Here is a 23,882-nt window from a genome sequence, read left to right as displayed (position 1 = left end):
CATAAAATGATCTGGAAAAAGGGGTGAACGGTGAGGGGACAAAGTTCGCAGATGATACAGAATTACTCAAGTCCAAAGCAGACTGCAAAGAGATCTCACAAAACATGGTAACTTGGCAAGAAAAAGGATAGATGAAATTCAATGTTGACAAATGCAGAGAAATGCATATGGGATATTATCCCAACTATATATACAAAGTGATGGGTGATAAATTAGCTGTTCTCAAAAAAGACCTTTGAGTCATCGTGGATAGTTCTCCAAAAACTTCTGGTCCATGTGTAGCAACAGTCAAAAAGCCTACAATGTTAACCATTAAGAGTAGGATAGATAGTAAGACAGAAATTATAATGCCCCTATATAAATCCATGTTATGCCCACATCCTGAATACTGCATGCAGTTCTGATCACCCCATCTCAAAAAAATATATATACTAGAATTGGGAAAGAGTACAGAGAAGGGCAACAAAAATGATCAGGGGGATGGAACAGCTTCTATACAGGGAGAGATTAAAAAGACAACTGATGGGGTGTCATAAATATAAAGGGAAGGGTAACAACCTTTATGTATGCAGTAATAGAAAATCCCTCCTGGCCAGAGGTACAGAATCCCCTTACCTGTAAGGGGTTAATCAGTTCAATTAACCTAGCTGGCACCTGACCAGAAAGACCAATGGGGAAAGAAGATACTTTCAAATCTGGGATGGGAGGCTTTGTTTTTGTGCTCTGCGTGTTCTCTCCAGAGACAAAGAGAGAGACCAAGGACGTAATCCAGCTCCTACTGAATGATACATCTAAACTTACAGGAAGAGTAAGTAATAGCAAGGAAATGCGTTAGAGTATCTCTTGTTTTAGCTTGTGTATTTTCCCTGTGCTTAGAGGGAGGTTTATCCCTGTTTTTTGTAACTTTAAAGTTTTGCCTAGAGGGGAATCCTCTGGGTTTTGAATCTGATTACCCTGTAAAATTACCTTCCATCCTGATTTTACAGAGGTGCTTCTTTTACTTTATAATAAAGTTCTAGGTGGGTTTTTTTTGTTGTTTTTTTTTTATTATTATTAAAGAATCTGATTGGCTTTAGTGTCCTAAAAACCCAGGGATTTGGTCTGGGCTCACCTGTACCAATTGGTTAGTATATTTTTCTCAAGCCTCCCCAGGAAAGGGCGTGAAGGGACTTGCGGGGAATATTTTAGGGAACAGGAACTCCACGTGGTTCTTTTCCTTGAATCTTTGTCTAACTCACTTGGTGGTAGCAGCGAATACTGTCCAAGCACAAGAAGGGATTTGTGCCTTGGAGAAGTTTTGACCTAAGCTGGTAGAAATAAGCTTAGAGGGTCTTTCATGCGGGTCCCCACATCTGTACCCCAGAGTTCAGAGTGGGAAGGGAACCCTGACATGGGGGATATGATTGAGATCTAGAAAATCATGCCGGGTGTGGAGAACACCAAGACGGACGCGTTATTTACCCCTTCACATAACACAAACCAGGAGTCACCCAACAAAAGGAATAGGCAGCAGGTTTAAAAAGAAACAAGTTCTTACATCACCCAAGGCACCGGCCACCTGTGGCACTTGTTGCCAGGGGATGTTGTGAAGGCCAAATGTACAGCTGGGTTCAAAAAAATAATTCTGAATGTTCATGAAGGACATTCCATCAATGGCTATTAGCCAGGATGGTCAGGATCCCCACACTAGGCTCTGGTGTTCCTAAGGCTCTGATTGCTTGAAGCTGGGACTGGATGCCAGGGGACAGAACACTTGATAAACTGCCTTGTTCGGTTTGTTCCCTCTGAAGCATGTGGTACCAGCCACTGTCGGAAGACAGGATACTGGGCTAGATCAGCCGTTAATCTGGTTAGTCTCACCCAGTATGGCCCTTCTTATGACTCCAAGATCTCGTTCTTGAGTGGTAATAGCTAATTTAGACCCCATCATTTTGTATGTGTAGTTGGGATGGTTTTCCAATGTGCATTACTTTGCACTTGTCAACACTGAATTTCACTGGAAGGGGGGGCACGGAGTGTCTGGCAGGAGGCAGCTTCCTGCTCCCCTCTTGACCCTTCAGCATGGCCCCATTTGCTTCACCTGCACAGGGAGTGAGACAGGCAGGGAGCTGGGTCCCAGCTGCTGAGACCCAGCTGCTGAGACCGCCCAGCCATTGCAGGGAGTGGAAGGCTTCCTCAGCTTCCCTATGGTGAGTTAACCCTCACCCCCCCACCACCTGTGGTTACAGTGTGGGTGGCAGCTCCACCCAGAATCCTCATTCTGTGCAACACCACTGTTTCTTAGAATTGGGGGGGGGGGGAAGGGGTGCACAGGGGACATGAATTGCCAAGGAGGCGCTCAGCGAAAGAGCTCTACCTCTGACCAAGAGGCTGCTGCAGCTCTCCATTAGCTCAGCAGTCTGGGCCATGGATCTAAAAGTGGCCAACCCTGCTGATGGAATTTTCCCCTTTTTAAGCAAAGGCAACTGACCCACAAAAAGCTACACTAGAAGAACATTAAGGTTGCAAAGTCAAGCCCTCAAAAGTTAGAAGACACCTGAATTAAGGCTGCCCCTTCAACCTTAATTTGGCCTCCTCGTGCCTATGCATTTGGCTACAGGCTTCAGTTACATGATCGCATGTTATTTTCCCTCCCCTAGGACTCCTGCCTCACTCAGTGCACGGGATGGCTGGTGTTCTGAACGCACAGCCAAACAATAGCTTGTTTTATCCTCATTGTTCAGGGGCTCGTCTTGTGGCTCATTTACTGCACGCTTATGCAAGCTCTGCTGTGAAGACAATTATTAATTTCCTCACAGCCTTTGGCTGTATAGTATATAAGGGCTGGTCTGCAGAGGTTTGGGGGGGGGGGGGGGGCGGGAGGAGGTGTCGAAGTTTTAGTCTGTATTAGCATGTTGCGGACTAACTGGCCCATGGAGAGACTGATCTTGAAGGAATTATTAATTTTGGGTACCTAATTTGAGACCTAGGACCTGACAGAGACACACACACACACACACACACACCCCCCCAGAGAAAACTTAGTGCATTATTTAGCACTTCTTTCCGTTCAAAGCCACAGCTCCCATTGACTTCACTTGCAATGTGACAGGTTTCAGAGTAGCAGCCGTGTTAGTCTGTATTCGCAAAAAGAAAAGGAGGACTTGTGGCACCTTAGAGACTAACACATTTATTTGAGCATGAGCTTTCATGAGCTACAGCCCACTTCATCAGAAATCATTGGATTTCCACTGAATGCATCCGATGAAGTGAGCTGTAGCTCATGAAAGCTCATGCTCAAATAAATGTGTTAGTCTCTAAGGTGCCACAAGTCCTCCTTTTCTACTTGCAATGTGAGCACTCCGCACTTCCGCAAATCAGACCCTAGTATCTGGGAAGATGGCTTTAAGTGATTTGCCCAGAATTGCACAGCAAGTCTGGCAGAGCCAGGAACAGGATCAAGTTGTTCAGGGCACAGTTCAGCTGCCTTCACCATGAGACCCTCCTTTCTCTTTCACTATATAGCTTCCGACTTCCACAACAAACCAAGCAAGGGTTCTACAGACAACAGCCTCCTTCACTGCACAGCCCTGCTTCCCCCCCGACACCCTGAAGAGCAGATTTATCCCATGCACTGAATAAGGCAGGGGTCTTGTGTGTGTGTGGGGAGGGGGGGGGGGGGAAGTATTCAATCATGTACCTGTAATTAAAAAGACTGCCTCATCATGCATACCTCACAAGGAGGGCAAATTAAGGCTGCCTCTGCAACCCTAATTCAGCCATTTCTTAACTCTCAAGTGCTTAATTTTGCAAGGATAATTGGTGTACACACACACACACAAGCAGCAAAGAGTCCTGTGGCACCTTATAGACTCACAGACGTATTGGAGCCTAAGCTTTCGTGGGTATATAAGTTGCCACAGGACTCTGCTGCTTTTACAGACCCAGACGAACGCTGCTACCCCTCTGATATTTCACACTTCCCTAAGTTTACTATACAACTCCAGCAAGCAGCAGTTTGAGTCACTGGCAATGAAGACACAAACACACATTAGGGGTTCACATTTTACTTTTTTATTATTTAAAAAGCTACATAAATTTGCAAGCAACTTAGGGACTGCCCTCGGGCCCGCAACAAGCTTCCAGTGCAGCCTGCCCTGCAAGCCGTAGATCCCCTCTTCAGACCTGGCACGGGGAAAAGGCTAGCGCTGAGGAACATACAACAGCTGTGACATCTGAAGTATGTCAGTGGCGCTCGTAAACTGGCATCCACAGTTGTGTCTTTTCCCGTGCCCACCTGGCAATAGCTGTGCTGACTTGGATCCGAGTTAGGTTCTTCTGCGAAGGAAGATACTGTAGGTTCATGTCCTCAGAATGAGGACATGAAGTCAGAAAGAGGGATCACCAGACCCACCAGTGAGTACAAGGGGATCTCTTTACATCACCTTCTTCCAGCCTGCAGTGAAGCACTGACACAAAAATTCCATAGTGAACAACAGTACAATCTTCTGTATGAAGCAGTAATTACAGGGTGTACACAAAGACAGCTGCATGTGAAAGTGTCTTGTTTGAACACTAAACCACACTGTCCTCAGAAGTGTGGCAAGGTGGCAGAGATGGAGGGAGTCCAGTCTTCCTGGCTATTCACCCTGCAGAGGGCTGCCAACAAGAGGCCAAATTAGTGACAGGTGGGATGGTGCTCCTTTCCCTAGTTAAAAAAAGACTCACCAACTCCTCTTCTAAAGGGGCACAGTCTAGCAAGCAGATTGTGACTATATTTTGGTCAGCCAAATGGAAGCCTATACATTCTCATTCAAAGCCAATATCCAAGAGACCAACCGATACTGTGGTGCACATGGGGAGGGTGGGAGGAATGTGTAGTACGTGTCAGTCAGCTGGAGTATAAGCTATGTCCGTGTGTTTATGGAGCGTGGGGAAAGTAGGCAGAGGAATTAAATAATTACATTTTTGGCAGTAGTTCAAAACTTGCCTAAGGGGAGTGGACAGCGTTGTATGTCCATGCTAGTTCCCAGTATTCTTCCCAAGAATTCAGCTGCCAACTCTTTGGCCGTGGGGACAAGGAGCACCAGTTTTGTAGGGAGCTGGCTCCATCAACGTCTAGATTTCTTTTTCTTCTTCCTGTTTCGTTCCTCGCTGTCATCATCAGCTTCGCTAGCTGTTGGGGTGGGATCCCTTCGGATGACTCTCTTTTTGACCGTGTAGTCCTGTTCTCCCACTCTGGGGTCTCCTTTCACCAGGAATTCCTTGTTCTGGAAGGTTATGGAAACATCAGTCCTTGGGTAGGTGCCATAAACCCTGCGGAGATCCTCCTTCACAAACTCTGGAAGTTCCCGTCTAGGTCCAAAGACCCTCTCTAGTTTCCCCCAATGAAGCTCCCCTCTCATGGTGAAGCCCTGTGGCCATATGTCCTGACCCTGGCTTGGCCTCTGGTATGCTGCATATGGATTATAGTTTGCATAGGGGTTGTACAGAGACATGGGGGTCACTGGAGAGAAGTGCCAGAAGGGGTGAGGATGGAAGTATGGGTTGGTGCCATAGAAATGATGATACTCTAGTTGGTTTCCTGCATAGTCATGGTGGCCGTTCCAGTCCATGGTGGTGGTGACAGGCTGGCTATAGAGGTTGTGCATCTGGATAGGAGGGAACATTATGGAGTTTGGAGATTCAACCAGTCTGCCAGGACCAAGAGGCAGGTAGGTGTATGGGGAGGGCTGGTTCATGCTTGGATAATGCTCTGGAGGCACAAAACCATAATGGTACATGGTCCAGATCCTTGTGTTAAACAGGGGTCATTGCTTCAAAGCAGCTTGTGTCCTGAGCTGTGGAAACAAACAGAAGATGCGGAGGACAGGATAAAAAGTTAAAACAAAAAAACAAAAAAAAATGCTTTGGTCCCAGCATTGTTCATGCAGCATGCTGGATAACAAATGAGTTTCCTAGAACTAAGGTGTACTGAGCAATTAACTAGCCTAGAGGAACAAAAAAAATGTAACACCCCACAGCAGGTCCAGTGTTTCCAATGTACGGTCAGATGCCACCCATTCACATGCAACATTTACCCAGATCTCTGGAGCTGTAGGACTAGGAGTAAGTGTTGCAAAAAAGCCATTTTGTAATTGACTTTTCACATGACCCACCAATTTGCTATTCTGACACTCCTGCTTCTGGAAGAAGCCAAGAATTAAAGCGTTAACCTCAGTAACATGTAGCGGTTAGGTTTAAAGGATTTGGTTTTTCTAAAAACTCATTCACCTTTCTCGAGTTACAGGTTATGTCTGAACAGGCCTGTCCAGGTTAGGACATCACCAGTGAAATTCCATTCCAGTTCCTCAACCAGCCTCATCACCAGTACCAGCAGCATATTAAGCAGCAGGATTAATAGCAGTTACACTGCTATTCATTCTCTCATCCTCTCCCCTGGGGGAAAGTTATGTGCTATGTATACACTGCTGTATGTTTATATTAGCGAAGGCCAGACAAAGAAGGGCACTATTTGTATAGTGTGGGTGCTGAGAGCCATTGAACCAAACTGTAAACCCTGCAGGTCATAAAGATAAAGGGAAGGGTAACCACCTTTCTGTATACAGTGCTATAAAATCCCTCCTGGCCAGAGGCAACATCCTGTTACCTGTAAAGGGTTAAGAAGCTCAGCTAACCTGGCTGGCACCTGACCCAAAGAACCAATAAGGGAACAAGATACTTTCAAATCTTGGGCTGGGGGAGGTGGGGGGAGGGGAGGCTTCTGTTTGTGCTCTTTGTTTATGTGTTTGTTCTCTCTTGGGACAGAGAGGCCAGAGAGAAATCCATCTTCTCCAGCCCTCCTAATCCAAGTCTCCAATATTGCAACCAGTACAGGTAAGACAGGCAAGGCAGATTAGTTTATCTTTTGGTTTATGTGAATTTTCCCTGTGTTAAGAGGGAGGTTTATTCCTGTTTTCTGTAACTTTAAGGTTTTGTCCAGAGGGGGATCCTCTGTGTTTTGAATCTGAATACACTGTAAAGTATTTTCCATCCTTATTTTACAGAGGTGATTCTTTAACCTTTTCTTCAAATTAAAATTCTTCTTTTAAGAACCAGAGTGATTTTTCATTGTTCTTAAGATCAAAGGGTTTGGGTCTGTGTTCACCTGTACAAATTGGTGAGGATTTTTATCAAGCCTTCCCCAGGAAAGGGGGTGTAGGGCTTGGGGGGATATTTTGGGGGAAGACGTCTCCAAGTGGGCTCTTTCCCTGTTCTTTGTTTAAAACGCTTGGTGGTGGCAGCAGCATACTGTTCAAGGACAAGGCAAAAAACTTTGTACCTTGGGGAAGTTTTTAACCTAAGCTGGTAAGAATAAGCTTAGGGGGTCTTTCATGTGGGTCCCCACATCTGTACCCTAGAGTTCAAAGTGGGGAAGGAACCCTGACACTGCATATGATGGAAACCACTTGAAGCCAGGAGTGTGGTAGCACCCATAGCTCCCCTAGTTCCAGCACATATGGAAGTGCAACTTGCACTTGGAGCAGAAGGTGGTGAGGCTTCTTGTGCTTGTGGGGCCTGGTGAAGATCATTCCCCAGTGTGAGAAAAGCTCCCCTCTCCTGCACAGACATACTTTGCCCATGTGATGGATGACAATTCTGCTACTCAAGCAGAATGGGGCTAAGTATGGTAGTTAGCCCAGAGCTTTAGGTATCCTGCATCTAGGGCATTGTCCATTTCTTCAGGGCACTCCGAGACCTTGAGGAAAAGAACCTTGAACTGGACTGTGTTCCATGGGAAGCTAGCATGGAGAACAGAGGAAAGGGAGCAGGTCACTGGGGAGATAATGCAGTGTACCAGCACAAATTGCTCTTCTAGTTTACCAGAATAAGTTGCATGATCATTTTACACTGGTGCAGGGTTTCTGAACAAGGGGTTTGCGCTGTAAACACACAAGTGCCGCTATCCCCAGTTTAGACCGGACTTACCGCATTGCCGGCCTTCCAACAATGCAGATACTGAAGTGATAGGTGTAGTATAAACCTAAGCAGAGGATTATAGCTGCTCCAGAGATCATACCTCAGCAAGCATTTCATCCAGACTTAAACCAACTGACTGGTGGTTTATTTGGTACCACAAGTGCACACTTGTAACTGACCTGAGGCCATCAACTAGGTTGAGCGAGAAACCTATTTCTAATGCACCCATCAGAAAGAAGGTAAGAAGAACCAGGAGAGGAATGGTGAATTGAAAATTAACAACCACAGGTGTGATGAAGTAGAGGGTCACAGGCTCACTTCCTGCAGGGAGTCATCTGGTTGCATCATTCTGACCCACTTGCACCCTAACCGGGCTTTATTCATGTTGCAATGTATCGATGCCCATTTAGGAACAGACACGGTACCTATAGATCCCCAGCACTAGCGCATCCCTGGGCACTAGCTGCAATGCTGACAGAGCTGAACAGATTAGGCATGCCCTGTATTCATTCAACAATTGTCACCTCCACTGACAAACTGCCCCCTATGCCTATGATCAGCATTTAAAGTTCTGCACATTTCCTAGTCTTTAGATGGAGTATACAGAATAAAGCTGTATTGGTCGGCCTGGAATGGATCTTTCCATTCCCTTGTTGGTTGGGTCCTACTCTAAGAGTAGTGTTTCCTCTAAGAAAAAGGTGTGTGTGTGTGGAAGGACACTGTTGGCATAATCTCAACCAGGAGGCTGGTTCTCTGAGAGCAGGGCAGAGAGAAACCAGGCCCGAGAGAAACCAGGCCCATGCAGTGAGCACAATAAATCAGTGAGTTAGACACAAGGGAGATTTTTATTCCCCCTTTCCAAGTGGATCTGAAGTGACTTGGGGGCTGGTGGAGGTGTCTGACAATAGCTTGTGACGTGGTCATGCCAGTCTGGAATGGCCACAGAGAAGCAAGTTATAGAACTGTCAATAACAAGCTGAAAGGCTAGATAAACATCTCCGCGGGGATGGAGTCAAGGAAAGATGCTTGGATCAGGAGGGAGCGTTCCATGTTGGGACCTCTACTAGCGGAGACACCAGCATGACTGCGCTCTCCTCTGTTTTACGCAAGGGTAGTGCCCCCGTTGGGGTCCTAGCAACTTTCCATCTAGTGCTTCACAGCCAGGGTTGCCCAAACAAAGGCTGTGATGGCAAGTTGTCGAGACAGCTGGTAAAATGAGACTAAATTGCTTTTCCTTAGATGCGAGGACCTCCTTGTTCTACAGCCAGCCAGAATAACTTCGGCTTAACTTCTGGAACTGGGCCAAGCCTGCTGTCATGCAAGTCGGAGACTCCCAAGGAGTCAAGAGGGATGCACAGCAGCATATCACATGCCGCACCACAGAAAGTTCAGGCACCATTTCCCATGCAGACAGGTCACTCAGCAATAGGGCGTTACCACAATGCAGACAATACGCTACAGCACCGTGGGCGTTTGGAAGCCTGTTAGGGCCAGCCCGTGTTTGCCAGCTAGAATAATACATACCCCCACTTGCTTTGCTTTCACAAGCCCACATTCTGCAGCTGTCTAGTGCTGCCCTGCTCCTTCACCTCCTCAAGTAGGGCTCTACCCGGAGACAGAAGAAATCTCTTAGCCATAAGAGAGACTTGCTTTTTACACACTGATACCTGGAGGTCTTAATCCCAGTTTGCCAAGTGTGTGTGTTTGTGTAACGCACACCCCTCCTGGGTGTGTTCTGTCCCATCTAGTGGCACCAACCCCACTTAGAAAGAGAGATAAAATGAGTCTGCTCTACAGCCTTAGCTACGAGCCAGTTGGCTTTTAGTGCCTGCAGTAGAGGCTTATGCGCTAAGCTCCAGAGGTCCCTGGTTTGATCCTGCCCACTGACGACAGGGGTCTTTGGGCGTTACACGTTCAGTATTTATCTGGTAGTGCTATTGCAATACAAGCAACACCGAGAGGGCACCCCCCATGAGAAGACCCTGTTGTGCCAGCTGGTCTACAGAAAGTAAGAGACTGCTCCTGACTCAAGAGAGCTTAAATCATGGACCATACATAGACACACTTTTGTCCCATCTCTACATTGCTGGGCACAGGATAAATTGATGGGATAGACCCTCCAGTTCTTTCTTCCACATTCCTTTTTTTGGGGTCTTCCAAAAGGTGGGGTTTGCAATGCACTGAGAAAGATGAAGCTTCTGAGAAATATAGCCTCGTGGAAGCCAACACCCATCCCAGCTGTCTGAGTCTGTATTAATAGCAGTTGCGGCCTTAGGCCTGTTGGCATAATTGGACTGACAAATTTACCTTAATTGTAAGCTCAGCTGTAAGAAGTAGCTGGAAGTTCATAAGACGTCATAACAGATAGCAACAAATGTTAATGGGAAAGAGATGGACTCAATTAGTCCAAACAAAAAGGCCTCGTTAGAACTCAAGAACTGTGTTAAGGTCGTGCCTGGTACACACTAAAAGTCAGTGAGCCAAAATTCATGTTAGAAATTAGGCCTAATTGGGGAACAAAATGGGAAGAATAGTTGATCCACCCCCACCCCCAAAACGCTCCCTTTTGGGGGTCTTTAAAAAGAGGACTTTTGGGGGGGGGGGGAAATAGAAGCAGCTGTCTACAAACAACCACTGCAGCCAGCTTTGTCCTCATGGCTGTCACCCCCCAAGAGACAAAAGCTAGCAAGGATAGGAAATGCGTTTTTCTCTTCCCTTTTGTGTGGGTTTGTCTTCTTAGGAAATGGGATCCAACTAACAACAAGGTCCAGCCCATCTCAGCTAACTTCTCCCCCCTGCCCCCCCACCTCCAAAACCAAACAAATATGAACAGTTATTACCATCTTAGATTCCCGCTAAAAAACAGTCAGACGAGGGTGTTTTTGTCCCTTTTAAAACAGTTCTCCAGCTAAAGGGAAAGGCAAGGAGGGATGTTGTTCAAATAAGAGCCTTATTTAATACTCTGCATTTCAAAGACTCCATTTTTCTTTTCTGTATCTTTAGTAAAAAGAGAGAGGATTTTTAAGGGAGTGTTTGCCATGCTACTAAGCAGGCTGAGGCCTCCGAATACCAAGCCCCGAACCTTGTTTAGCAATGTTGAGCAGTGATAGGATCTTGTGACACCTTTACCGCTTTGGGCCCATTTATTCCATCTAAATTAATAGATCAGGCCATTGCAACCTATTTGCCCACATCGGACCCTGCTGTACATGCAGAACCTCAAGCAGGAGCAGCAGCTGTCGACAGTCACCCTCAGTCACCCCCCACAGGAATCTCTGTCATTGCACTCCGTGGCTCCCTGCTTGGAAAGCGGGGCTTTGACGCCAACCCTCGGTCCATGTCAGGGTGGTCACTTGCAGTGGCAGAGTATGGCAGACATGCCAGGGATCAGCACAGGCTGGGCGTTAGGGGTGCAGGCAGGAAGCTGCTGAGGTGGTGGCAGGGGTACCCTGGCAAGGGGCGGGGGGGGGAGTGACAATGTAAGTGGGGACAAAGCCTAGAGCTGGCTACGGCCAGCGGCTGCTTTGCTGGACAACAGCAAGCAAGTGGTTGTAAGTGCACAAGGCCGCAGCGTTGATACAGCTGCTTTCATTCCCAATGCCCAGTAGGTACACATCAGTGCTGAAATGCAGCCACCTCTGGGGTGGAAGGTGGCAGTCTGAACAATGCACAACAATAGTTACCCAGGTACTCAGCACAGAACCACACCTTGACCTCCTGTATCTTAGGGGGCAGTGGGAAGAAGGAAGCCCGGTGCCCTCAGGTCAGAGTCACTATGAACAAGAGTGCAAAACAGACACTTTAGGACATGGCCATTTCTAGACAGCAAGCACACCCAGCCAGAGAAGGGTGGTAGCGTAGCTTAGCACCTCAAGCAGCTAGGAAAGAGGTCATTACCTGTCTCTGTAGGCAGCAGCGTGTGTTTTGTTTCCTTAGCAAAGACTTGAAGCTCTGCTGTGCTTTCCTCTTTGGAAAATCAGGCACACCCAGAGTGGAGCCAACCAGGCGGCTCTCTTAATGAGGAGACACACTGGAGCAGAGCATAATCCTTGAGGTTAGGGACTCACGCCGAGCTCCACTCCTTGCCTCCCTGATTCTTTAATTTTAAAGGCTCTGGTTATCTCCAGAGGAATTCTTGGACTAGCCAACTATTGTTTTTAGTAACCACTCCAGGGCCTCCCAAGCCTGGGCACATTCCAGGCAGCTATGGTTACTAGACAATGACTAACAAGTACTAACCTGGCAAAGGAGGACATGTTGAGAGAGGTTAGTCAGTTTCCCCCATCTAATTGGTCTTCTTCCAAACTTTGTGAGGGTGCCCTTCCCAATGCCCCCCTACCCCAATTAGAAGGGTGTCCACCCCAACCCAGCTAGTGCTGCAGTCAAGGCCACCCACAAAATGGAGATATTGCCTTAAAAAAATAAATACACATTACTAGTTGACACGTGATCTTCACCATCTCTGCTTCGAAAAAGATTAGGATAGTTCACGTGCTCCATTGTCTTGCCCAAGTCTACCACATGGATTGTGTCTGCTCTTCTCCCTCTGCATCCATTCATCTAAACCTTTCACAACATCTGGCTACTGCTGATGGAATCAGGTCAGAGTCTCAAATACAGGTCTGGAAGGGCCCTTGAGAGGTCATTAAGTCCAGCCCCCCACACCAAAGCAGGACCAAGTCATCGGCCAAGGGTGGTCTAGGTTGTTTGTCCAACTTGTTCTTACCCACCAGTGATGGGGATTCCCACAGCCTCCCTTGGAAGCTTATTCCAGAGCTTAACTATGCTCATAGTTAGAAAGCTTCCCTCCCCTCCCCCCAGTATCTAATGTCTCCCTTGCTGCAGATTAAGCCCATTACAGTCCTTGTACAACCTGCAGTGGACATGGAGATCAATCACAATCCTCTTTATAAACCACCCTTACTATATCTGAAGGCTGTTGTCAGATTCCTCCCTACCACCCCACCTCAGTCTTCTTCTTTCAAGACTAAACACCCCCAGTATTTTTAAATCTTTCCTCATCAGGTTGTCTAAACCCTTTATCATGGTTGCTCTTTTCTAGACTCCTCCTCCTGATTTGTCAAGATCTTGCCTAAAGTGGGGCACCCAGAATCAGACAATACTTCAGCTGAGGCCTCCCCAGTGCCAGGTAGAGCAGGACCAGTAGCTCCTGTGTTGTACATATGACACTGTTAATATGCCCTAGACTGATATTATCCAGTTCCATAATTGCACCACATTGTTGACTCATTCAGTATGAGATTGACTAACCCCCAATCCTGCCACCTAGCCAGTTATTCCCCCTTTTGCAGTTGTGCATTTGATTTTTCCTTGCTTAGTGAAGTACTTTGCACTTATCTTTACTGAATTTCATCTTGATTTCAGACCAATTCATCAAGGTACTTTTGAATTCTAATCCTGCCCTCCAAAGTGCTTGCAACCCCTCCCAGCTGGGTGTCACCTGCAAGTTTCATAAGCACATTCTCCATTCTTCAGCAAGTCAGTGGAAAATATTGTATAGTACCAGATACATCCTGCCAGTTTGAGAGACCAACTGGTTGAAAGGCCATACTCAAAGTAACTACCAGAAGTGTACACCCACCTTATAGTAGTTTCATTCAGAGGACACTTCCCTAGTTTGCTTATGATAAGGTCATGTGGGACTATCAAAAGCCTCATCCAAAAAAAAAAAAAAAACCAAACACAAAAAAAGCCACCCACACTAAACCAGACACACCCCCACCCACACCTGCTACTTCCCCCCCTCTCCATTAGGCCAGTAACCCTGTCAAAGAAGGAAATCAGGTTGCTTTGGCATTTGTTCCTGACAAATCCATGCTGGCTATTACTTTTAACCCTGTTATCCCCTAGGTGCTTACAAACGGAAGAACCTTTTCCACTGCAGCTCTGAGAAAGAGCTAGATATACGCAGAGGAGCATGCTTCAGAGCTGACTTGTGCCATATAGAATTACTAGGGAACAAACAATCAAGTGGAAACCAAAAACATTTGCAGCATACAACCAGAGTGTTAATTCAAATGTGCAGAATATTTACCTTAGCTACCCTAATCCAATTCAGGCACTCAAAAGACAGTTCTCCAGGGTGCCTTTTGAAACAGGGACTCCATTCCCAAATGACGACATTGCCAGTTCGCTCTTTAATGCCAGCAATTTTCGCAAGGGAGAGGTTTTGTTGGTCAAGTTGTCCAGCAGCAAAGCAGCTCTGATATAATCAGATTTAGTGTGGAGAAGCAGCCAGATATTTTATCATGTCGTCAGGTCTGGGCTGGAAGTATTATGTATTCAGAACCCAGGGTTCCTGCTCTAGAGTGTTACCCTGCAGAGAACTCATGAATGCAAAAAAAGGTGTGGGGGGGGAGGGGAAAAGAAGAGGAGAGATAACAAGGGCACAATAATAAAGTGACCCAAGAATGTTCAACATACTACCTGAGCATCTTCCAGAGTTTAATATTATCAGTTAACTTACATCAGTTAAATACTTGCCTCTCCATTCCCCCACCCTACCTTCCTGGAGAGTAAACACATGATTTATTGGTTCTACAAGATGTAAATAAACTTTTTCCGTCAATAGCCTCATGCTGCTTGTCAATCTTGTGGAAAAAGGAAATCTGAGACAGCCAGACTGGAAATTCTACATCTGACTACATCTACATCTACAAAATCGCATCTGACTGGAAATTCTACAAGAGAGACTCAAAAGGGTCAGAGTTTGGTTCTTAATGGTCTTCCTCTTCACCCATCCCAGGGCCATAGCTCTTTTGGAGCTCCCCAAGCAAGCAGGATCTGAGAGCACTGCAGAAGTTGCATACCCCCCTGTCCCATAGGATGAGCAAATCTTGCACTGTTTCAATTAAGCTACGTCATTTCAAGGAGGCTCTGGAGGAGGTTCACCACATGACAGGACCTTTGTTAGAGGCCTTACTTAAGAGAGTTTTCAAATAAATCTTGAATTTTCTGACCAATGCACTAAGAGGGCATGTTTCCAAAACACTTGCTCAGGAGCATAAGTGCCACTGACTTACAGAGTCACTTAAACACAAGTGGAAAGTGAAACAATCGTGTTAGAGTGTGGATTTCCAAACTGGTTCTCCCTCAGTGAGGCTTCTGCTCAAGTGCATTGCATTAACAAGACAAGACAGGATTTTTCCTTCAACTGTTGCTGGTGTCAAGCTGAGTCCTTTATACCTCATTACCGAGCACAAGACGACATAGCATCAGAGAAATCAGAGATGGAGCGGGGAAGCTTTCTTCCCTTGTCTTTCCTACCCACTCTTCACTCCCCCCCCCCCAAAAAAATATCTTGCATTGGCCAGAGGGAGACAACAACTCAAATGTTCTATAGAACTGTCTAGTTTCAGCAATACTCAGGAATCTGACCTCAGAGTTTAGCCAACATGTTTGTTGGGGAAGCAGGAAAGAGCAGTGTTGTTTTGTTCCTCCATAGCTAGCATCAGTTAGCTAAGCAGATGTGACTGGCTTTCTCAAAAACGATGCTCTGGCTCAGCCAGGAAGCTATGGGCTCGGTGTAGGAACTGAATGGGTGAAAAATTCCACGGCTTATTAGGTTATGTGGGAAGTCAGACTAGATCAGAATGGTTCCTTCCTTCTGGCCTGAAAAAGTCTATGACAAAGAGACAAGGTGGGTGAGGTAATAGCTTTTATTGGACCAACTCCTATTACCAAACTATTACCCCACCCACCTTGTCTCTTCAATATCCTGGGACTGTCAGGGTTACAATGACACGGCATATGGCAAAAAGAGCAGACAGAGGCAGTAACAAGCATCAGCACCTGGTCATGTCAACATTCAGTTTCTACCTCCTTTGCCCCACCGGGATAGGGCAATGAAGGGCTAAACGATTTGCTACCTAGCCTTGGTCTACGCTTAAAAGTTTATCAGCATAGCTAATGTCAGTTGGGGTGTGAAGAAAAAAACCCACCAACGCCACTGACTGATGTGACATAACCCCAGCATAGATGCAGCTATACTGATGGAAGAGGGCTTCCATTGACACAGCTCATGGCATTTGTGGAAGCGATGTTCCTACACCGACAGAAAAACGTTTTCTGTCAGCGTAGGCTGGGCCTACACCATGGGGCTGCGGTGGCATAACTACACCAATATAGTCTCCGTTGTGTAGATGTACCCATCCTCTTTGATCCAAGAACAAGCTTGTGCTCTTAGCCAAAGCACTTCGATGACCATCTAATCTAGGGGGAGATATAAGTATGTTCTCCGGTGAGAAAACCACTAAGTCACTGCACCATTGGCATCTTAATATATAGCACTCTGGAGAATCTGATTTTGAAGTTTCCTCATCAGTTGCAGAAGAGAATGTTCCATAAAGGGAAGAGACCCCAGTCTCTGTTCACTAGCAACCTGTTGGAGGAGAGCCCAGGGCATGGTCTGTCAGGGAATGGCCCTGCCCGGGCTGAGGTGAAGGCCAATGGCTTAGACTACATGAGTGAATGGTTCCCTTCCACCCCCATATATAAGGGTACGTTTACCCTTCAAACACTACAGCGGAACAACTGCAGTGCAGCTATTCAGTATGGTGACGGGAGGGGTTTTCCCACGGCTGTACTGAATCCACCTCTGCAAGAGGCAGTAGCTAGGTCAACAGAAGAAATCTTCTGGTCACCTAGCACTGTCTACATCAGGGTTGGGTCAGCTAGGTCTCTCAGGGTGTAAAAAAATCCACACCAAGAAACGTAGCCATTTCAGTGCAAGTTTTCAGCATACACCAGCCCTAAGATTTATAAATTCTTTTGGGGGGCTTGTCTTCACTGCAGCATTAATTCATGTTGCCCCTAACCTGAGTCCCATCCACACACAAAAGCTTTAACAGGACTGTGGTGGTACTTTTAACCAGTGCTTAATTGTAATGAAAGAGGTGCCAGGGTTCCACCAATTTTTTATTTATTTATTTTTTACTTTCACAACTGAAAGAGCAAGCCCAGAGGTGCCAGGGCTATGAACTGCCAAGTTAAGCACTACTTTTAACTCAAGTTGATTGACTCATCGGGGATATAGGCTATTGCCCCAGTTCATGCAATTCACCAGCTGCTAACACATGGACACTGGGCAGCTTGTCATTTTGCAGTGTGGCTGCTCTCACTTGAGGTAGGCTAACTCAAGTAACTATCAACACGCAAGTTAAGACAGAGCCTAATGTTACGCATTATAATTTTCGCCCCTTGATCCCCGAATGACAACCTATAGAGGACACCCAAAAGAACCTACCAAATCTTCCCCTATTTGGTATAACCCTTGATCCTTTTGGCCCTGTCCCACAATAGAAGGAGGAACTAAGGCCAGTAAGAAGAAGCAATGGATTTAAGAGATAAAGACTAGTAAATCACTATGCACAATATGATTAACAAGTGGAACTTATTGCTGCAGGATAAGAATTAAGGGCTAACACTTCTTCAGGGCCCAAGACTATCAATAGATTGAGTCAGGAAGAAGTTTCCACTTGGCACAGCATGGCATAGTTAAGTGTATTGTGGGTGGGGAGGTTGATCCTTCAGAGGAAGGTACAGCTACCAGGCACTGTCGGAGACAGCAAAAAGAAAAGGAGGACTTGTGGCACCTTAGAGACAAACAAATTTATCTGAGCATAAGCTTTTGTGAGCTACAGCTCACTTCATCGAAAGCTTATGCTCAAATAAATTGGTTAGTCTCTAAGGTGCCACAAGTCCTCCTTTTCTTTTTGCAGATACAGACTAACACGGCTGCTACTCTGAAACCTGTCGGAGACAGGGTATCCAATTAAACAGACTAGCAAGTTTAACTGTTGTTGCTAGGTCATAGCCGCTACCAGTGGGACTGAAAGCTAGATGGAGACTAATTTCAGAATATCAAAGCTGTTCCTGGATAACCTGAGCGGGCTACTGTAAGACACCAGCAACCAACTCCACCCAGAGAGATGCAATGCTGACCAAGTGGTGAGGCAGGTGCCCCTACCCACCCTAGAAGTGGTAGAATAAAGGAGAACCAAGAGAAGGGAAGGTTTCTAAACTAGAATGTTCATGTGTTTTTAAGTTCCCACCCTGAACCAGATCTTGCACACTATCCTTTCCCACTCCCACCATTCCTAAGAGTGAAATGTATCAAATCCACAAAATACTCCCCAAAATATTCAAGACACTGCTGGCAGGACATTCTCATCCTTGGAACTCAATCCCCAAACTTTAGTCCAACATAGGTAAAAACCATCATCCTTCAGTGCATTCTCATCTTTTTATCAGTGTTCTCTCTCAGCGTGTGTGTGTGTGTACATGCACACGCGAGCAAGCATGCACAACCCCATTACATTTTTAAAATGGGTTTGTTAGTTGTTTCTGCTTCTTGGGGAGGTTTGGCTGCTGGATTTATATTTTTAAGGTCTTAAGGATTCCAAGAGCCTAGGATATGTTTTTCTTTCACAAAGCTAAATCTAGAGGGCAGAGAGGAGAGAAGGAAGTGTCCTTTATAAAGTTGTAGGTGCAGTGAATTCCACTTATTACTGCAGTAAAATATCTTAACATTTTAATTTGACTTAAAAATTTACAAGTTTTACATTGCACTGATTTTTTCCCCCTTCTCATTTAGTAGAGCATGAAGTTTGATTTTAGGTACAGTGCCTTTTATACACAATCTTAACCAAAATGCTTTCAAGTGCATTAGATACTGGCAGTGAGGTGACAGTTTACAAAAACAATAACTGTTTTATACTCAAAGGCTTATACACAATGTTTTTCATTAGACAAGTTTCGACTGAAATTTTGTGTTGGCCTGGAGAATGCTTATTCTTTACTTTTCAGAAAAGTTGCAAGGATATTGGATATACTCCCTTGTAGCCTCAAGGGATTAAGATCTGAAAAAGAAAAGGGTCTCTCTGACAGCATGATAGCAGCATACAAGAGAATATGACTTAGCACACAAATGAGCAAATACTCTAAATACAGGCTATACAGTTGAATAGTTTCCAGTATGGGTTTTAAACAGATTATGTACATTGACACGTTTGTCCAGATAGCAGAACAGGGCCTAGGGTATTTTTACTAGCTTCCGGGTACAGTTTAAGAAAAAATTATCCAAACAGAAAGACATGGTTCAGCCCATTTGGGTTAGAAAGGTGCTGTCGATCATAGATAAATGTACAACATTTCTCCCAGCAGGCTTTGTCCTTTAACTTCTCAGCACAGCATTGACGCTCTACTGGGCAGACCTGCTGGAGTTTGGTTGATAGGCCAAAGCTACAAGTCAAAGGATTCTCATCTACAGACCACCACCTCAGCTCCATTGTACCAGAAAGAGGAGCAGAAACAAGGAACAAAGGGTGGAATCCACAAAGGGTCTTAGGTGTTGCGACGTTCAGCTTCACAGCACTTGGGGGGAGGAAGGGAGAAATCACAGGAACACTGATCTAGGCTCCCTATACAGTGAATGGGGGAGAGAGGGGCGCCTGAGAAGGAGATTTACAAAAGCCAGCATGCCAGTCTGGGAGCTGCCTAACCTAGCTAAGCCAATGGGTGATGCTGATAACAGCAGTTTATCCTAAGTCCTGTCACGCTCATTGCGGGTATCCAAGTCCAGGCACCTTCCCTTGCTTTGCAATCCATGAATTAGAACCCCCCCAACCTGAAGAGAGGCTGCTTAGGCCCCCAGGTGTTTCCTGCAGGAATTAATTAGGCAGCTGGCTCTCATCACACCCCCATTAGTCAAGCAAAACTCCTACCCCTTTCAAGCCTTTGACGTGGTAGCAGACTAGCCAACGTATCTTCACACCCTTCTCATAGATGGAATTGGATCTGCTCAGCTGTGGTCATGGGCCTTCACAGCTAACAATTTATTGAGCTCAGGTGATGGGAGGAGGGCCTGCTTTTCTGAAGCAGGATGACCTGAGTCCTAGCCCTGCTCCTTGGGGACTTCAGGGTGCACTTAAGTAGGTGCAGATCTGGTACAGTACAATTACTGGTTAACACTTGTTACAGTAGATCATGCTTTAGACAGGTTTGAGTTTTTTTTAAACTAAAACAGCAGATTTACTTCACAGACTTAGTGCCCACTTCCCACTGAAATCCAGTGAGAATTCAGTACTTACTTCCCTTAAAGGTCTTTGAAAATTCCAGCCCCAATGCCTAGCAGAGACTTCTGGGAAAGACCACAATTAACAGCAGTGACTTTCTCCTGTGTATACTGTAGCCCTGATGATACGGAGAACTACGTTTATGCTCCACTTTGCACCTATGAATAGCTGGTGGCAAGTTTAATCTTTACAGAGAATATTTTATAATGAGAAGCAGTTGGTATGTTTACTGTTATTTCATAACCTGTCTCACACACAATTGAAATATGCTATATAAAATAAAGATAAATATTAAAAAGGACCCCATCTTAAATTAAACAAAAATCTATTGCACTAACATCTTCAATTATTTAAGTCTAATTTTAGAATGCATTCATACATTTGACTGCTTCTTGCATTTTGCTGATCCTAGTTAATTAGAACAGTAAAACTGACTGGCCAATTTCAGGTGACTTTTACTGTCTCATGCACTAACACAGTGGTTCTCAAACTTTTGTACTGGTGACCCCTTTCACATAGCAAGCCTCTGAGTGCGACCCCCTTATAAATGAAACACACTTTTTTATATATTTAACACCATTATAAATGCTGGAGGCAAAGCAGGGTTTGGGGTGGAGGCTGACAGCTCACAATCCCCCCACGTAATAACCTCATGACCCCCTGTGGGGTCCCAACCCCCAGTTTGAGAGCCCCTGCACTAACATAACCTGTGTGTTACAGGTTTCAGAGTAGCAGCCGTGTTAGTCTATATCTGCAAAAAGAAAAGGAGGTCTTGTGGCACCTTAGAGACTAACCAATTTATTTGAGCATCAGCTTTCGTGAGCTGTAAGCTTATGCTCAAATTGGTTAGTCTCTAAGGTGCCACAAGTCCTCCTTTTCTTTTTACAGAGCTATCAGTTAGTATTTGCCAATTTTTACCCAAGCTTTGGGTCACTTATATACATGAAAATACTGATTATGCTAAGCGAATCCAATACATTATTAGGTAGATGCAGGGGTGAAAGAAATTTAAGGGACTTACCCATACATGCAAGGCCAGGGTCCTGAGCAATGGGGGGCTCCCCCCCTCAGGCAGAAGGGGCAGGGCCTTTAAATCGCCACTGCTACCCCAGGGCTCCGGCAGCAATTTAAAGGGCCCTGGGCGCTGGCAAAGGTGGATGGGAGCCCCATGGTAGTGGTAGCTGCAGCAGCTGGGAGCCCCAGAACTCTGGCAGCTGTATGGTCAGCTGTGTACCAGCTCTTGCCGGTACACCGGACCGGACCGTCTTAATCACATCCACCCAGAGGTGACAGTAAGTTCACAGAAGTGTAAATGGGAGGCTGTCTGTCAAGGACAGTAATACAATTGAAGATGCACACACATGCATGTATGTTAATGTACAGTTCATTAAATAAGCCACAGCATTAAACTGCTTTTAACATCCTTACTTTTTTCTATCTATTGCTTTTTTCTGTCCTCCCAGCAAGTGGAAGCAGGTATTTATTTAGTACCTCAGCTATTCTCAGACTGAAGTAGTGGGTTAAATACTCTAAACACTTATCAAAAGTGAATAGCAGCTGGACAAATTCCAGTTTTAGAGCAGGATCCCCCCCTTAAATTGCTTACTGAATTAAAATACCATTAGATGAACTAAAATACTACAACCAATCTATACTTAGACATTCTTTACCTGCAAGTAGAGCTTCAAAAAAAATGTAATAATATCTAAAGGGACTTTTTAAAGTTACAAAACAGCATTTAAGTGATAAAATACAACAGAAGCTAGCTAGCTATTACTGGTATAACTTAACTGATAAAGCAAGGAAAGCACTTAGCCCTTTAAGATAGTCACAATACATGAAAATAGAAGTTAATAATGAAGTTGGGGGGGGGGGGGGTCTGAGATCACCACCTCCATCTAGAAGAGTCAAACTCTTAAAAAGGAGAGCTTATGAAAGTACACCTTAAAACTTCAGACCCCTTCCCAAGGCAGCAGACAAACAGTTAGCATCACTCCTCAGAGAATCATAACTTTGAACAGCATTGAGAGCAAATTTTTAAAAAATTACCATTTACTGCTTTGCAGAACACGCCTGCTCCCCAGCTTATCAATGAGCTCAGCAGTGCAGCTTCTATTTGTAATCACTGTGATAATTCCAGTTGTTACAGTTGGAATGACCCGCATCAGCTACTATTGTCGGCACCTGTAGCCTTATGTTGCTATCCCAGTTGTCCATAAATAAATCTTACAACAAACTGAATATTAGTATTAGTTGAAAATGTATAAATTGAGCTATAACGTTAAAACCCAAAAGGTGATGGTTCCATTACCAGGCCTGACTGATATTGTAGAAGCAACTTTCCAGTGATAGCTTGTGTCCTGTCATGAGTCAACATTGCTTTTTTAGTTCTAATTGAATAATTTATGTTATACATGGTAAATTACCAAACATGATAGTGATTGAGGCTTTTTACATAAAATGACTCTCTATAATATTACAGGTGATCTCAATATCTGATGAGGTATGTCTGTGAATCACGCTTTAATTACACAATCTGGAATTATGTTGTTGAGTGCAAATATGTGAACTTCTGTGGTTAGTGACTTTATAAAAAAAACTTATTTGTGAAGATGCTGGTAATCCTATTTCATAGAATGTCAGAAAATAATCAAAAGAGAAAATGCTTTGAGAATGACTAGGAAATATAAAGCAAATGATGATGATACTTTAAAGCTTGCAAAGCCCTTTACAAACACTAATTAAAGCTTCCTGTATCACCTCCCTAGGTGAATATCCATTAACAGTTAAATGAATTGCTGTAGGGAGAAGATAAAGGTGACATGCATGGGGACAAAATAGGTTTATGCCGTTAGTTGTCTCTTTGTGAGAAGTCAAGGGGGCCTGAAGGGGTTTTTAAAATAGTATTAATACACAAGTACAGTAATGTCTTAGTATGTGGGGTAGGCTAATGAGAAAAATAGGTAACACTAGCTATCTCCAGAGCAAAGGGTGAATAGCTGATATATATTAGACAGTGGTGTATTTTATAAAAAGAAAAGAAGGACTTGTGGCACCTTAGAGATTAACAAATTTATTTAAGCATAAGCTTTCGTGAGCTACAGCTCACTTCATCGGATGCATTCAGTGGAAAATACAGTGGGGAGATTTATATACACAGAGAACATGAAACAATGGGTGTTACCATACACACTGTAACAAGGGGGGGGGGAATAAACATGGGGAAATAGTTTTACTTTGTGTAATGACCCATCCGCTCCCAGTCTCTATTCAAGCCTAAGTTAATTGTATCCAGTTTGCGAATTAATTCCAATTCAGCAGTCTCTCCTTGGAGTCTGTTTTCGAAGTTTTTAACTCAGGCTTGAATAAAGACTAGGAGCGGATGGGTCATTACACAAAGTAAAACTATTTCCCCATGTTTATTCACCCCGCTGTTCCTCAGATGTTCTTGTCAGCTGCTGGAAATGGCCCACCTTGATTATCACTACAAAAGGTCCGTCTCCCTGCCCCCCACTCTCCTGCTGGTAATAGCTCACCTTACCTGATCACTCTCGTTACAGTGTGTATGTAACACCCATTGTTTCATGTTCTCTGAGTATATAAATCTCTCCACTGTATTTTTCACTGAATGCATCCGATGAAGTGAGCTTCATGAAAGCTTATGCTCAAATAAATTTGTTAGTCTCTAAGGTGCCACAAGTTCTCCTTTTCTTTTTGCGGCTATAGACTAACACAGCTGCTACTCTGAAACCGGTGTGTTTTATGGATCTAGTTTACGAGGAAAAGTAAATTTCCATGTGCGGTGTGAGAGTGATGGTTGTTTGAAGCTGGTGATGTTGACAGGATATC

At 44.9% G+C, this 23,882-nt stretch overlaps 1 protein-coding gene across 9 annotated transcripts; it reads right to left on the bottom strand.

The window, feature by feature from the left end:
• Positions 1-4,037: 4,037 nt before the first annotated feature.
• On the bottom strand, positions 4,038-22,411 carry C7H10orf95 (chromosome 7 C10orf95 homolog). 9 transcript variants are annotated; one of them, XR_006292417.1, is made up of 4 exons: positions 22,083-22,336; positions 13,994-14,285; positions 11,647-11,711; positions 10,787-10,846 (listed from the first exon to the last, which is right to left on the bottom strand). XR_006292417.1 is itself a non-coding variant. In XM_043552044.1 (3 exons), the coding sequence occupies exon 3, from the start codon at positions 5,760-5,762 to the stop codon at positions 5,091-5,093; it is 672 nt and encodes a 223-aa protein (XP_043407979.1). In that variant the 5' UTR covers positions 5,763-5,819; positions 13,994-14,285; positions 22,083-22,411; the 3' UTR covers positions 4,038-5,090. The 9 variants fall into 9 exon arrangements, 7 of the variants coding, with proteins under 7 accessions (XP_043407979.1, XP_043407980.1, XP_043407977.1 ...); XR_006292416.1 differs by having other exon boundaries at positions 10,790-10,846; positions 11,622-11,711; XM_043552044.1 differs by lacking the exons at positions 10,787-10,846; positions 11,647-11,711 and adding an exon at positions 4,038-5,819 and having other exon boundaries at positions 22,083-22,411.
• Positions 22,412-23,882: the final 1,471 nt, after the last annotated feature.

This window comes from Chelonia mydas, chromosome 7 (assembly GCF_015237465.2).
Source record: "Chelonia mydas isolate rCheMyd1 chromosome 7, rCheMyd1.pri.v2, whole genome shotgun sequence".
Taxonomy (NCBI): Eukaryota; Metazoa; Chordata; order Testudines; family Cheloniidae; genus Chelonia; species Chelonia mydas.
Note: the sequence above shows the minus strand (reverse complement) of the source record. Positions and strands in the feature narration are given on the sequence as shown.

Excerpts from the sequence above, each read along its gene's own strand:
- C7H10orf95 (XM_043552044.1), bottom strand. The coding sequence starts at position 5,762 with ATGTACCATTATGGTTTTGTGCCTCCAGAGCATTATCCAAGCATGAAC.